The sequence below is a fragment of the Lepidochelys olivacea genome (genome assembly GCF_965140295.1).
Source record: "Lepidochelys olivacea isolate rLepOli2 genome assembly, chromosome: 3".
NCBI classification, from domain to species: Eukaryota; Metazoa; Chordata; order Testudines; family Cheloniidae; genus Lepidochelys; species Lepidochelys olivacea.
In genome coordinates, this window is record NC_140413.1 from 100,600,685 (window position 1) to 100,617,291 (window position 16,607).

The following is a 16,607-nucleotide window of genomic DNA, read 5'->3' on the forward strand; positions in this document are numbered from 1 at the left end:
CTGTTGGGATACAAAAAGGTGGATCCGAATCCGATCCACAATCCGCAAAGACGGTAATCCAGTGGTCCCCAAACTGTGGTATCAAGAAGGTCCCCTGACACCGCTGTTGTTACACTGAAGGGGTTGGTACATCAGCAGGGATCAGTCTCAACAGCATAGGCACCACCAGTGCCAGAATTGATGACCCCACATAAGATGCTGTCACAGCATCTGGGAGTGCCTCTTCTCAGAGGACACGCTACCCTCTTTTCCAGCTTGTTTATTGGTGGATGGTACCAGGCTCCTTGATCTCTTGGAGGATGAGTCCTTTGACGCTTTCTTTGAGGTACTGGGGAAGGAGAGCGGCACTAAGATGCAGCAATGTCTAAAGGAGCACTTCTGACTGAAGTAGAAGCAGGAAGGCTCTGATGGTGGACGCAGGGCTGACTCCATGAGAAGGTGGCAGAGCCTCACCTCCCTATACTTTTTAGATCTGACACCTGTTCTGGATGTGACCCTTGCTGAGGTACTTCAGACACCTAGAATGGATTTCTTTCTGCTGATGCAACATTTAAAGCCCGGAAACCAAGGCATTCCCCAGTACCATGTGTTGGCACCCAGAACAAGTGGGAACAGACACTCCAATAAACTATGAAAAACAACTCAAACAAAATTCTTACAACTACAATACCCACCTGCTGAAGTGAAGAAACAGATTGACAGAGCCAGAAGAGTACCCAGAAGTTACCCACTATAGGACAGGCCCAACAAAGAAAATAACAGAACGCCACTAGCCGTCACCTTCAGCCCCCAACTAAAACCTCTCCAAAGCATCATCAAGGATCTACAACCTATCCTGAAGGATGACCCATCACTCTCACAGATCTTGGGAGACAGGCCAGTCCTTGCCTACAGACAGCCCCCCAACCTGAAGCAAATACTCACCAGCAACCATACACCACACAACAGAACCACTAACCCAGGAACCTACCCTTGCAACAAAGCCCGTTGCCAACTCTGTCCACATATCTATTCAGGGGACACCATCATAGGGCCTAATCACATCAGCCACACTATCAGAGGCTCATTCACCTGCACATCTACCAATGTGAGATATACCATCATGTGCCAGCAATGTCCCTCTGCCATGTACATTGGCCAAATTGGACAGTCTCTACGTAAAAGAATAAATGGACACAAATCAGACGTCAAGAATTATAATATTCAAAAACCAGTCGGAGAACACTTCAATCTCTCTGGTCACTCGATTACAGACCTAAAAGTGCCAACTCTTCAACAAAAAAACTTCAAAAACAGACTCCAACGAGAGACTGCTGAATTGGAATTAATTTGCAAACTGGATACAATTAACTTAGGCTTTAATAAAGACTGGGAGTGGATGTGTCATTACACAAAGTAAAACTATTTCCCCATGTTTATTTCTCTCCCCCCCCACCCAACCCCCGTTCCTCAGACGTTTTTGTAAACTGCTGGAAATGGCCCACCTTGATTATCACTACAAAAGGTTTTTTACCCCCCGCTCTCCTGCTGATAATAGCTCACCTTACCTGATCACTCATTACAGTCTGTATGGTAACACCCATTGTTTCATGTTCTCTGTGTATATAAATCTCCCCACTGTATTTTCCACTGCATGCATCCGATGAAGTGAGCTGTAGCTCACGAAGGGCTCTGCCCTTTACACCTTTGTGCAGTAGCACAAGGAGCAGAGGGTACATGTGATGCTCGAATGGGTACTGCTAAGGGAAAAACCTCCTAGTCTGAAGCACTGGGAATGCACATAGTGAAATAGCCATGTGCAATTACTTGAAGAAAAATATAATATGAATCATTTTCTTAGTAGGTGGAAGGTTAATTACATATTGTATATAAATATGTAGATAAATTAATGCATCTGCCATTTTAATCAGACTAATCTATTTACACAAATGACTGTACTTCAGCTATATTTTCAGCATAATCTATTCACCACAGGAAATGAAACTACATGGTCTGTAGAGAATCAATTGTAATTTTCATTCCTTCAGTAGAAAATGAGCCAAGTTTTCTTAAACGTAATTATAGGGCATTTGGAATTAATGAAATCCGTAGCAAAAATGATTAGTGCAAATGTAAAGCTTTTGGAGAAAGATCAGAATTAAAAAAGTGTAGGTTTAACAAAGAACCTTCCACTTCAGTTGTGATGAACACACTGTTCCTCTCAATTACAGGTGCTTTCACTTGGTGACATGTAGTGAAAAGATTACACAGGTGAGCCCCCGGAATAATTTACAATGCTCTTGTGTTTCAAGTACAGAAATGGAAATCTTATTCTTGACTAGCATATCTCCCCTTAAAATCTACATTATCCCATATGCACATTAGAGTGACATTTTATGCAACACTACAAACACACTAAATTATTTTAACTAAACGTAATTTTGTTCTACTTGTATAGCATTAATGGATCTGTAGTAAGTGACATGAGTCTGTATATAATATACTTTTACTTACTAGTATATTTTATTCTCAAGTTGCTATCACCATTTTCAATCTTAATAAAAATGAGTTCAGTAAATTGGGAACATTCCAAGCCGAAGACAATGAAAATACTGGCAAGAGTACACCATTATGCTTCCTGAGGTGCTAGTACAATAGGAATTTTATCATGACTTAAGAAGAAGCATGATGAAGCTCTTATTAGTATTACCCTTGAAATAAAGGTGGTATGCGTTTTACATTAGACTCTGAACTACCACAACATGGTATGTCTAAGAATGATGCAATAATACTGGCAGTGAAGAGCGACCTAATATCTGGAGATTCCACATTTAGTAAAATTTATCCTTTCAAGTAATTAAGGTCCACAAATTTATTATAATGGATACTTCAGCCTGCTTGCAGGTTGAGGGCAGAGCCAGACCTGTTATCCACTCACAGCAGGCGAATGCTCCACCTCTTCAAGTTCCATCCAGTTGAGATAACTTCCGCAATCAGGATAATTCAAATTTACTTTCTAAATGACAGACTATTAAAGATACTTTAAGGGAAAAGTACAACAATTTCTCCTACTGGAGAAAATGACATATTACATCAAACAACAATTAACAGAAATCCTCTCTCTGATCTTAATGATCCATTTCTTTTCCGCGTGGGTTGGATCTGTGGACCTTATTACTATAAGGAAGGAAACGGTCAGGAAAGCACATAAAATATTCTATTCCTCTTCCTGCTAAGGTCCACAGATCTGTTAAAGTAGGTTTTTCATAGCAGTGTGCCTCCAGGGAGGGAAGCATGATCATCCTTTAAATAAATGTGTTGGTCTCTAAGGTGCCACAAGTACTCCTTTCCTTTAAACATGGACATCCAAAATGAGGTAGATTGTATGTAATCAATCTCCCCTTGGGCACTAAGGTATGGAGGAGACTTCTGTCAAAAGAAAGGAAATGGCACTGAGTAAGAATGAATGACCAATAAGCAGAACTCGGTGAACTAGTGGATATCAAGCAGATCTCAGACAGACAGACATGACTACTCTGCCCCGACACTGACACTTAATCGAAGGAGGGAATTTTCTTGAATTTACTTAAGGAATGAATGCCATGGCAGTTGTGAGGACTACTTGTCTGAATTAAAAGTACGATACCGGGTTTTCCAACTTCAAATAAACTCCTGATTGGAGCCCCTGTCAGTCCTACTCTAATGGACAGGATCTAATGGATCTCCTTCAGAGGTCCAATCCAAGTATGGCTGTAAAGAGGAACTCTACGACCTTGTGGGGTTTGAATGAAGTTATACCCAAAGGCAGTATTTAATATGGGGACTTGTACAAAACTTCCTCTTCTTGAACATGTCAAGAATATTATACTAAAGAGATATGACCTTTTTGCATGGACACTCTTATACATCCACAATAAAGGATTCCTGGGGGAACTCAAGGATCACAGGTGTTGGAAGTAGGGGGGCTGGAGGTGCTGCCACATCCCCTTACTTAAAGTGGTTTCCATCATATACAGGGTTTACAGGTTGATTCAATGGCTCTCAGCACCCCCACTATACAAATTGTTCTGGCACCTCTGTCAAGGATATGTTTTGCTAGTTTTAACATGATAATTAAACTGTGGACTTTGTACCAGCCTGTAGAATAAGTTCTATTGGTTTGACTTCTCTTTTGGGTCCATCAGAGCAATACTTACTTCAATCAAGTGTTCATTTGAAACCATCTAGTCCCAGCTGGAGGACCAGTCTTGCAATAGCAGACCTCTGAAAATCCAATGCTAGATTATTCAGGTCTCAGAATCATAACCTCTTCAGCCAGAAAAGCATGAACAGTTTCACTGCTACTCTCATTCCTACTTTTTGTGTTGGCTTGGGAAAAATGGTCAAGCTGGAAAGACATATAAAAGAGGAGACCCTTGCTCAGTTTTGCAAGATGTCACTGCCACCTCACATTCTGGTCCCGGCACACAGAGGTGCTATAGGACATTTTATTTACTGGTTTTAGATACAAAGGTTGATCACTAGCCTTCCAATTTTACTTACAATGATTCAGATACCTCTGGGTGTAGGAGCAACTCTGCCAGTTTGATTTCTGACATGCAAGTCTTGGTGTTTATTTCCCCCTTGGTGAGCATTTTGCTCCACCCAGGACAGACTAATCTCACTCTGGGGTACAGCTGATAGGGTTTTCATAAGAACTGGGAAGAACACAATCAGACACATTGACTGTCATGATCAGAACACATCTGTTTTCAAAGGACGGACCAGTGTCCTGAGACCTTAATAACTCAATCTGTTCCAGTTGGTGGACACTGTACTCTCTCTTTCTGGTAACCATTCCCTGAACGGAGAGGGTAAAATCCCTTCAAAATAAGAACAATGGGGGATTAGAGAATATACAACTAGAGCTAGATCTCTGTCAATTGAAGAGATAGGGTGATCTGCGGAGGGGATATACAAGATTACTGAGTAGGTATCATATGAACTCTGGATTGCTGAAGTGTACCTACATAGGAGTTCAGAATTCAAAATGGGTTCCAATAAGAATTGGATGTTTCTGTGACACGTGTTTTTCATTATGGCCATCTTCCTCTTGTGTTAACATTCTTCTGAGATGAGACCTTGTACCTGATAGTATTCATCTTCAGTTCAAGCCTATGGCTTACTTCCCTGGCACCACATGTTTTTGTTTGTACTGAATTCTGCAACCATATCACTGTGCGTTTGCTTCAGCTTTCTATCTGCACAGAATCCTGATCAGAAAAACTGTCTGAAGAGAAAAGTAAAGTAATTTGCCTTCTTCCCTAAAGCCAATATTATTGCTACTCCCTGGGAGCTATGTAAAGATGAAATGGTAATGCTCGAAAAAGAGAAAAGAAAAAGGCTTCCAGCCTTTTGCAGAACATAAACATTGTCTGAGGATGGTAAAATGGGAATGTTTTGAAGGCAAGCTTCTTTTAGGAACTTCTTTAGAGATTTCAGAGAGGGCCCTGTGCTGTGTCCCCCAGATTATCCGGAGGAAGAAATAGGAGCTGTAATACTCCAACCTGAAATAGAAATAGATTACTTTATAGATGATTTAATTCATGCCATGGCCTTTCACCTGGTTGCTGAGATTGGGAATGGGACAAAGCTGTTCCTGGAATTCTTGAACAATTCCACAGGGTACTCTCTCTAGACAATTTCTGCTGACCTCATTTAATCAACGCTATAGATAGCCCATTTTCTGCCAAACTGACAGAGCCTGGCACCAGTTGGGGTTCTAGCTCCAAACAGGGCTGGTTGGGAGAACTGCAGATAACTAAAGCAAAAGAGGGTAGTTATTGACCCTGCATTTGTTTTAGCTACTACTTGCAAAGAGGTATTTTCTCTTCTTGTACTTTCCAGACTGCTTGATCTTGTCACATGACTGCCTTTCTGTAGAGTGTCAGAAACTAGGATTACAAGATTACTTTTCTGAAAACTCTGAATAGCCACAGCTTCTCATAAAGTTCCCAATTGTATCACTGGTAATGGATTTGTGTGAGCATCTGATCCCAAAGCCTCATATCTATATGAGCCAGATTTTAATCCCACTTTTTAAAAACTGATTGCTAGTCTAAAAATGTGAAAGTTCAGAATTTTCCTCAGAAAAGCTCTGCAGCAGGGAGGTCTAGTGGGGGCAGAAAAAAAACCTAAAGGGAATTTCAGTGCTGCCAGTGACTAACAGGTCTAGTTCTGCCCCCAGATGCAAAGCAGGCTGAAGTATAAATTCGTGGACTTTAGCATGAAGAAAAACCACCTCTACCAGAAAACAGTGGCTAAAAGCATTGGGAGTCTTTAAAGAGTTCCTGGGTGTTAAAAAAAAAAGTTATTTCAAAGGCTGATATAAACAAGAAAGCATCATAATAATCATATTTGATACACAAGATGCTCATAAGAGACATTTAATTTAATGAGTTACATAAAATGTCTCCCAACAGTCACTGAAGACCACATTTTAACACAACTAACATTTAACAGACACGGAAAAGTTCAGATACCCATTTTACTGATTAACCCCTAATCATCACTTTAGGCAGTATCATGTACAGTAATTACAGAGTACTTATGACCACGTGACATCTCAGCTGAGTCAAGAATAAACTGGAAAGAAAATTGTAAGTACAGACAACAATGAAAATCTATATCCATCTTTTCTTCAATTTTACTAACACTACTTTGTTTCAACCCCTTCAACAATTTAAGGGTTTAAAAATTATTGAAACTTAATTACAATAATTTTGGAAAAGGCCAGATATTTCATAATAAGGGATCCTTTTATTGCCTTTTCTTTTTATTGTATGAGGGAACTGGGAGAAATTCACTGAGAATTCCATATACTGGAATGACTACTCCTCTGTTTACCAGGTAGGCTGCATTTTGCACATATGCATAAAACACCAGGTCTTAAAACGAAGTAGAAACAACTCTGACATTGAAAAAAACCCTTTCTATAGTTCAATATCCTTCTAGAACAATTAATCATTGTTTCTGTGATTTCTTTAGATTAAGCATGGAAATCAAGATGACAGGAATCAGGTTAATAAGATCATGCAAACAGGTAAACATACATACATGACTCCCTAAATCAAACAGTTTTCCTGAAGTTATCAAGACAGTTACCCCACAGAATTGCAACTCCAGGTGAGCTGGAGAAAAGAGCTCTAAACTCAGCATTAGTACTGAAAAGCTTTGCCTAAGTAAAGGACGTGATTACTAAAGTAACTAGGATTCCCTTGATAGGAAGCACTCTGAATACTGCAAATACCAAAGTTACCTGATTGGTAACTGTAAAATTTACAAAGTCAATTAACAAGTTAAATATGACAGTTTTGAAACAGGCTAATAACATTAGCTCTCTGGTAAACTATCCAAACCCATCCAATAACCAGGCAAAAGGTTCAACTGCGATAGTGCACAGTTCTTCACCACAGTAGGGGATTGCATGTTAAAAAACATTTAATTCCAGTGTCATCACAACACACTGTTGACTAATTAGGTTAGTGAGCGATGTTTTAATCCAGGCCTAAAACATATACAGACCTGAATAATCCTATCCAAACTGCTAATAAAAATCTACCATGGACACCACAACGCATTGTAGACAACTGTGCATTCACATAGCTCCTGAACTATCTGTAGATGGGACAGGGGAGTCAGTAGAAATCACGTTTTTAAAACCTTCATGACAAGTTTCCTGCCATATCCAAGGTTTTGCTTTAAATAGTTTAACTTTAAGAAAATATATTTCTGTATTAGAAATTGAGTTCAAGAATTTAACATCAGTACAGGAGTACTTACTTCGAATTTGCCTCTTGATTTCCTTTGAAGAATCTAACCAGTTCTAAAAAAGGAAGAACATCAGTACATAAGGAAATAATTCAGACGAACGAAAGTGTGATATAATTTCATGAATTTAAATAAACACTTGTACAGTACATTCTTCTGATATTCTACTTTGAAAGTACCCTGAAGAATTTTTGAGTTAACTTGTAACTTTCCATCAAGAACTGTGCTTTGATTTTCTTCACCCTCCAACGCCCCCCCCCCACACACAGAGCTTATTATGCAACCCTTTTAACTTCATTCTCTTAGACAAGATCTTATAATTCTGGAAATTAAATGATATTTTAGAGAGTCTTCTAATGAGTATTTTCAAAGAAATTATACCTCACAAATCACCAAGTAATTTCCTTTCATTTATTCCTTTTATTGACAGAAAGCAGATCTCTATGTGTAATTTCTACACACTCCTTCCTACAAACCAAAGTTACTGAAGATACTTCTCTCCCATTTTCTACAAAGTAAAATATTGTTTTTCTTCTCTCAACTTCACCCGAACACTAGCTCTGGCAACATTAGGAAGTGTTGGAAAAGACCTATTCACAGAGCTCACTTTTTTCTGTATTTCCCCCCTTCAAAGGGTCATTGTGAACCAAGTATGGCATTAAAAGCACTGGCCAAAATGTTCAAGCACAAGTATCCATATCCATATTTAAGCACCAAGATGAAACTTGCTTGTTTTTCAGAATTAGGAGCCTAGCTAACAAAGGATGTACCACCTTCAAAGCAGAAAGCATCCCAGTACAATCTGTGTAATCCACTAGGCAGCACACAATGCTTGAAATTGATGTAACTAGGCATTTAACCCTGTGACTGATGATCCAGAAGTATTTCCAGAGGAGGGGAATTGAGAAAGACATAAAATGTAATTATTAGTAACTGGAATTATCCAGATTGCTAATCTTATCCACAGACGTTATGTAAAAGAGGCCTGCACAGTTTAAGTGACTTGTAACAGAGCCTTTTGTTTATTGGCACTAATCAAATAGAGATTGATGCGGAAGAAGAATGAGGGGGGATTTGATAGCTGCTTTCAACTACCTGAGAGGTGGTTCCAGAGAGGATGGTTCTAGACTATTCTCAGTGGTGGAAGAGGACAGGACAAGGAGTAATAGTCTCAAGTTGCAGTGGGGGAGGTTTAGGTTGGATATTAGGAAAAACTTTTTCACTAGGAGGGTGGTGAAACACTGGAATGCGTTACCTAGGGAGGTGCTGGAATCTCCTTCCTTAGAAGTTTTTAAGGTCAGGCTTGACAAAGCCCTGGCTGGGATGATTTAATTGGGGATGGGTCCTGCTTTTGAGCAGGGGGTTGGACTAGATGACCTCCTGAGGTCCCTTCCAACCCTGATATTCTATGATTCTATGATTGTTTGAAACCATTGCATTCAAACATCATGGTAATGAACGTAGTATAAAAATTCTGCATACATACTCTAAGTCAGGTTTAATGCATTTTAAGAGTGGGGGTGAGGAAAGAGAGAGAGACTGAACCTTTAAGGGCAAGACAGGAAATAATTTCACCTCCAACATCCACTTCACAGGTGTCTGCTTTAAAATCTCCCAGGGATTCCAGAGGTGCTATACTGCCAAGACTGTTGAGAGAATATCTGTATCATTGCATTTGTTGCCTGACCTAGCTACATGCTCTTTCTTCCAATGCAGCCCACTTTTGGGGCTGTGCTTACATGCTCCCAAGGTCTGTACCAGAGTCTTTTCTTGCCTTAGGTAAATTTAGCTCAGTAACACCAAAGGCACTAAGCTGCAGTTCCTTTGGGCTTGTGTGGAGCAGGGAAATTTGCACCAAAGTAACCACATCGATATTTTCACTCTAGTGGAATCCTTTAACACAGAGATGCCTTACACCAGTGTGACTTACCCCCACAAACTTCCTGGGCTGAACCACACTGGTGCAAGTGTGGGGGTTTTTTTTGCACCAGTGCAGTGTATCTACAATGGGGTTTGCATGGTTATAAACTATATCCACTTGGTTACACTCGTGTAAATTTCTCTTGTCCAGAAAAGCCCTTAAACTGCTTTAAAAACTAATGACAGCACCTTCAAGAAAAACATGATCAGAACATAAGATGAAAAAGATTTCCACTCTTGTTTTATACTTTAACTTATTTGTACACATATAGCTACTGCTTTGGGATTTTTAGTTAACCGTGTTTCCCTTCACCTGAGAAAAACAAAACTAAATCCCAGAGCTCCAAGAAATTTCCTATGAATAAGATCTCATTATTTTGGTGTGAGCACTAAAGATTTTTCAATAGCATTCTATAATATAAGCAACTATATTTTAACTTTTATAAGTAGAAGTGATTATAAATTTCCTTCTCTATAAAATTTCTTAAAATTATGAAAATCATTCAAGATTGCTTATAGGAGAAGGACTAAGTCAGCCTGCTTCTGCATTGGCTATTACAAATTTGTTCAAGTCTACTGCAATTTGTATAATAGTTTTAGATCTTCTTGTTTTTTTGAAACAAAAAACCAAAAACCTGGACATCACTTACTCTTCATAAACCACCCAACTGCCATCTAGTGGAAAAGACTTTCCAGGTGAAATCCTAGTCCAACTGAAGTTAATGGAAGTTTTGCAATTGGTGAAATCCTGGCCTCATTTTGAAACCTTCTGTATGTCTAGCTAGGCTTTCAGTTCTAGCATTAACACAATTCTTCAAATGAGCAAGGACGAGTTTTATGCTATTTTACATCGACAACAATGATTTACAGGCTAAGTCAGTAGCTTTCCCCCAGAGGTTTCCCACATTAAGTTTGTAAATAAGCAAGCTCATGTTTGTCATAATGTTCTTTCAAATACAGTGATAATGGTTTAAAACTCAGTCAAAATTATGCAAAACACAATTTCATATATGTACCACTTTTTACATAATATTTTGGTATTACCATTACAAAATACTATGATGCAGTAGTATACTTAACAGTGACATCTGCTTATAAAGAGCAACGTTCTTTAAACTATATTGGTGGAAAATGGGAACATAATAACAAGAAAAAGTTTTAAAATGAAAAAGGCAGCCTTTTGTTTTGTAAAAGATACTAGGTTCACTTTTTCTGATTTCTAAACCTGGAAGTGGTTTGTAGTTTGAGCAGCAATTTTCTAAATTTGTTAATTAACTTTATGTTGCATAACTTTGCCACTGATTTCAGGGCAGCTCTGCCAGATAAAATCAGTGGTCCTCGCTGCATAACGCAGGTCTAGTGTTCTACATAATATATGGTACCTTGGCTATAATATATAGGAATAGTTCTGTAAATTAATACATTTTACATCCATGTAAGAATATTTTTTTTCTGTACCCTTCATTTTGGCTAGAGTATTGTAAATCTATCTAAACAGTCTATCCTGATATGGACCATTTTGCTTTGGCTTATTGTGAAAAGGAAAGGACAGTACTTTAGCATAGAAGATTTAAATGCGTGCACGTTAAATTTGATCCAGTAGGCAAAACAAGATCATTCTGTTACATTTGTAAATGGTAGGGTTAGAGAAGTAGACAGAGTAATGAATTGTCAGAGAATGTCAAAATATTCTCCACCATTACAAAATACAAAAAGTGTTTTTGTACAAATCCAGAAGAGCAGCATTTCCAGCTGTGATACAGATCATCATAAGAGCACAAAACAAGTATTAATGGAGCATTCATGAACTCCCTGTTGATTTCATTACCCTACATGCCATCTAAACTTTTAGCAAACAACTTTAATGTTTCTACAAACTCTAAAATTTCAGAGAAAAGTGTAATTTTACTTTATAACAGGTTTTTTATTAAGTTTAATAAATGCTAATGAGGTCTAGTTTTAAGTTACGATACATCTCTCCCAGCTGCACAGAACACTGACATGGAAAAAATCAATAGGATCCCCTCTATTCGCACTCCTGATGTTGCATTAGGGAACAGCTCTAATTCTCCACTCAGAAGAGTGCCTGGCATTCAGTTTCCACACCCCACAGCTGCGGTCTAGCATGACAGCTGGCTCACAAATGAGTGGCTGTGATGAGTGCACAAGAATGGGAAAAACACATCATTCAGCATTTAGCACTGACTGGGCTAGAGGTCAGAGATTTGTGGCATTTTAATCTAAGGAGGCAACAGCCACAGCAGGAAAAAATGGATCAGAAGGAGCTGGTGCCAAAATGAGGAAACAATCCAATCTTCAGAATCTTAATACAGAAAGGGGGAATAAGAAAAAAAGACCAGCACATAAAAACTGAAGCTTCCAACCCTCTGTTTTTATTTTAAATCTGTGGCTCAAAGGAGCTAGTAACAGTGTTTTGTTTTTTCTGGATCAATTAATTCAAGAAGCGAGATGACCATTTTGAAACAAAGGAAAAGAGTTATGCAAAAGAGTAGATAGGAATGTAATAGGAGATGGAGAATTTCAAGCATATGGTCTTTCCCTAAAACCCAGATATGTGCAAAAGACCTTAAGCTTTACACAGCAAAGAGGAACATACAGTTTTTACCATTCTGAAAACTACAAATATGAAATATTTCCATATATATATGTGAGACTATGACTAGAACAGATAACTTTTCAAATGATAAAAATCTGAGTCCACCTATTTTACGTAGTCCCACTCTGTATATCTACACAGTCGCAACCACCAAGTATTTTGTGAACCTGCACCATGGATGCAAGTCTGAAAAAAAAACACTACATGGAACTGGTAGTGTTGCCCTAATAAAAAACAGAAATAAATGCCCCTCAGTCTCAGACAAAGGCAGAAAGTATGTATAAGATTCACAGCACACGCCCAGCCAGCCATCCTCATCTAGAAAGGGCATAATTATTCAGAGACACCATTTAAATTTATTTCACTAGGTATGTCAAGATTCAGGATGGGCCTGTCATCACTAAGGATATCAGAAAATACAAGGAATAAAAAAACCTTTCCACTCCTACCTAGTGGCATGAGTTCAGTGGCATTCTTTGCTAGAAGAGACTGGAGTTCCTGCCCTTCTTGCTATTGTTAAGCTTTAAAAGTACACACATTTTGGGGGACTAGGGAGCATTATTTAGAGTTTATTTAAAGCTGACTTTACAGTCTCTATTATGGACTCATGTATTTAGCATTCAGTGGTTAACAAGTATTAAACAAACAAGCCTCTCAAACAGACTGGTCTTTGAAGGTGAATACTGGCAAGATTGAAATGTTCTAGAGTGAATACCTAACAACAAGAGATTACCGCCTCTGCTTCTGCGTAGAGAGATGCCAAACACTCTTGCTTCAGTCATACTGAACAATTAATATCAAACTGTCAAGGTACCATGAGATCTCATACATAAGATGGTTGAAGGCATCATTTGTGTCTTGCTTCAGATTTTATTGTGAAAGAACAGTTACAAATGAATCCAGCAGAAGCCAGCTAAGTAAACAACATCTTCTAATCTGTTCTACAAGACAAACACAAAAGACTGTTTTTGCCTCAAATTTATCTTCTTCCTTTACAACATTAATGCATTAAATGAATGCTAGTGCTCATAAAAGTAACAGACTTAAAACACAGTGAGATGCAGTTTAAAAAAAAAAATAAGAAAAAAATCAAGCTGTCACGCACAGCTATGTCAAAGCACCTCAAACCTGACCTAAGGACCTTTCTTAGGCCTTGGCTACACTTGTGAGTTACAGCACAATAAAGGAGCCCTGGGCACACTAGCCCACTACCCGTCCACGCTGGCAAGGCACGTAGCGCGCGCTGACTCCGCAGCTCGAACACGCCTGTTACTCCACCTTGACAAGTGGAATAATGTTTGCTGTGCCCCCGCTGGAGCATCGCAGCACCAGCGTGGATGCCCTGGTGTGTTTGTGGGATCTGATCAGCCTCCAGAAGTGTCCCACAATGACTGTTCCAGCCATTCTGGTCATCTCTTTGAACTCTACTGCCCTGCCCTCAGGTGACCAACTGTCAGACCCGCCCTTTAAATTCTCTGGGAATTTTGAAAAATCCCTTCTTCTTTGCTCAGCCAGGCGTGGAGTGCTCTCAGCAAATCTTTCCAGGTGACCATGCCTCCCCGCCCCAGGCAATCCCCAGTATGGAGCAATGGCGAGTTGCTGGACCTCATCAGTGGCTGGGGGGAGGAAGCTGTCCAGTCCCAGCTGCGCTCCAGCTGTAGGAATTATGATACCTTCGGGCAGATATCAAGGGACATGATGGAAAGGGGCCATGACTGGGACGCACCGCAGTGCAGGATTAAAGCTGCGGAATGCCTAACACAAAGCCTGCGAGGCAAACAGCCGCTCCAGTGCTGCCCCCGCGACCTGCTGCAAACAGCTGGATGTGATACTTGGGGGCGACCCCAGCTCCACTCGGGGGACCATCATGGACACTTCAGAGCCCAGTGCAACAAGGCAGGAGGAGGAGGAGGACCAAAGCAGGAGCGAGGGTGCTGAGGCGGAGGAAGACACCCCAGAATCCCTAGATGCATGCAGCCAGGAGCTGTTCTCAAGCCAGGAGGAAGGTAGCCAGTTGCGGCGACCGGTGCTTGGGGAAAAACACCAGAGGAGGTTCCCCGGTAAGCGGCTTTTATTTTGGAAAGGAAGTTATTTTGTGTGGGTTCTTGGGGCGAGGGGGTTAGGGCTGCATGCATGCCTAGATGCAGAATAGGGCATTGATGTGCTCTCTCACATCACGGTAATCGGCCTCAGTGATCTCTTCAAAGGTCTCATCCAGAACTTGGGCAACGCGCTTGCGCAGGTTTCTCGGGAGAGCCACTGTCGTCCTTGTCCCAGGTAGGCTAACTTGTCCATACCACTGTACTGTGAGAGGTGGGGGGGACCATTGCTGCACACAGGCAGGCTGCACATGGGCCAGGACGGAAGCCGCATTACAGTAGAAGACCCTCCCTTGCTTCCCAGGTCACCCTCAGCAGCGAGATATCTTCCAGGACAAACTCCTGTGGAAAACGTGGGGACAGCGTTCAGTATAGGGGCCTCCTGCTGCTGTTGGCTCTTCCCAAGGCACAGAAACCCAGAGGACAGTACAGTCGTGAAACAATCAGTCACGCTTCACCCTGTGCTTACTCACCATTTCGGGGCTCCCATGGGTTATGTGCGCTCGCTTTGTGACGGGGAAATTATGCTATTGTGTAGACGGTGCTTGCCCTTAAGTATGGGGGAATCATTGCTCTGTCTGGCGTGAACAATGCTGCCTCTGTTAAACGTTGCATTTTGCCTTCACAGATGCAACCTTGAGATCTCAGCTGTCCGTGTTATCACCGGCTGAAAGACTCCAAAGAATCAGAAAGAGGCCACATAGAAGCAAGGAGGACATGTTGCATGAAGTAATATAGCATTCAAGTAATGAAAATCAAGAAGTGCAGGAGTGGTGGGAGAGTGAAAGGAGGGTCCGCCAGCAGAATGCGGATCACCAGCACCAAAGTACGGAGCAGCTGCTAAGCATCATGGAGCACCAAGCAGACTCAATCCAGGCGCTCGTAGCAATGCAGGTGGAGCACTACCGCACCCCCCACCCCTGCAGCCTTTGTCCCAAAACTCTTTCCCTTGTGCCCCCGTGTCACCTCCAACTCACTTTCCGCAACATCCAGGTTCTTACCACCACCAGCTGCCTCCAACACCTGTAGCTTCACTATCCTGCCCTGAAAACTACAACCCTTACCCACTGCATTCACCCCCCATCACCATGCAGTATAGCCATGCTGAAGTGCAGCCCTCATTGCACAGTACTCCAGACAGGACATACGCAAATCTGTGATTGTACCGTTCCCCACCCCCTTGCCCTGTCTGTTTCCCAAGTAGTTGTATTTCTTTTCAATAAATGGATTTTTTCAGCTTTGAAAACATTCTTTATCATTGCATAAAGTTAGAGATACCTTAGCCCAGGAAAGAAACAGACACTGCAAGTCAGTGTAGCAAACAGAGATTCCTACTAACACTGGAACCACTGCACTTCACTCCCGTGCAGGGCATCAGACATTACTGGTGGCTTTCAGCCCCAAATTGCTCCCTCAAGGCACCCCTAATCCTTGCAGCCCCACGCTGGGCCCCTCTAATAGTCCTGCTCTCTGGCTGCTCAAATTCAGCCTCCAGGTGTTGAACCTCCGAGTTCCATGCTTGAGTGAATCATTCACCCTTCCCTTCACAAATGTTATGGAGGGTACAGCATGCAGATATAACCACAGGCATGCTGTCATGGGCCAGGGCCAGCTTCCCATACAGAGAGTGCCAGCGGCCCTTTAAATGGCCAAAAGCACACTTCAGTGTCATTCTGCACCGGCTCAGCCTGTTGTTGAACTGCTCCTTGCTGCTGTCAAGGCTCCCTGTGTAGGGTTTCATGAGCCACGGCATTAAAGGGTAAGTGGGGTCTCCAAGGATCACAATGGGCATTTCGACTTCCCCTACGGTGATCTTCTGGTCTGGCAAAAAGTCCCGGCTTGCAGCTTCCTGAAAAGGCCAGTGTTCCGAAAGATGCATGCGTTAGGCACCTTTCCAGGCCAGCCTGCATTAATGTCAATGAAATGCCCACGGTGATCCACAAGCGCCTGGAGAACCATCGAGAAATACCCCTTCCGATTAACATACCCTGAGGCTAGGTGGGCTGGTGCCAGAATTGGAATATGCATGCCGTCTATCGCCCCTCCGCAGCTAGGGAAACCCATTTGTGCGAAGCCCGCCACAATGTCATGCACATTACCCAGAGTCATAGTTCTTCTGAGCAGGATGCGATTAATGGCCCTGCAAACTTGCATCAACATGATTCCAATGGTCGACTTCCCCA

General features: G+C 41.4%; 1 protein-coding gene across 13 annotated transcripts in view; it reads right to left on the reverse strand.

Annotated features, from left to right (window-relative positions):
• The window catches only part of EPB41L2 (erythrocyte membrane protein band 4.1 like 2), a 289,024-nt gene that overhangs the window by 71,514 nt on the left and 200,903 nt on the right, over positions 1-16,607 (reverse strand). For all 13 annotated transcript variants that reach the window (XM_084624357.1, XM_084624353.1, XM_084624364.1 and 10 more), the window contains one exon: positions 7,801-7,843. In XM_084624357.1, coding sequence (XP_084480483.1) covers positions 7,801-7,843 — 43 coding nt within the window. The remainder of the gene's footprint in view (positions 1-7,800; positions 7,844-16,607) is intronic.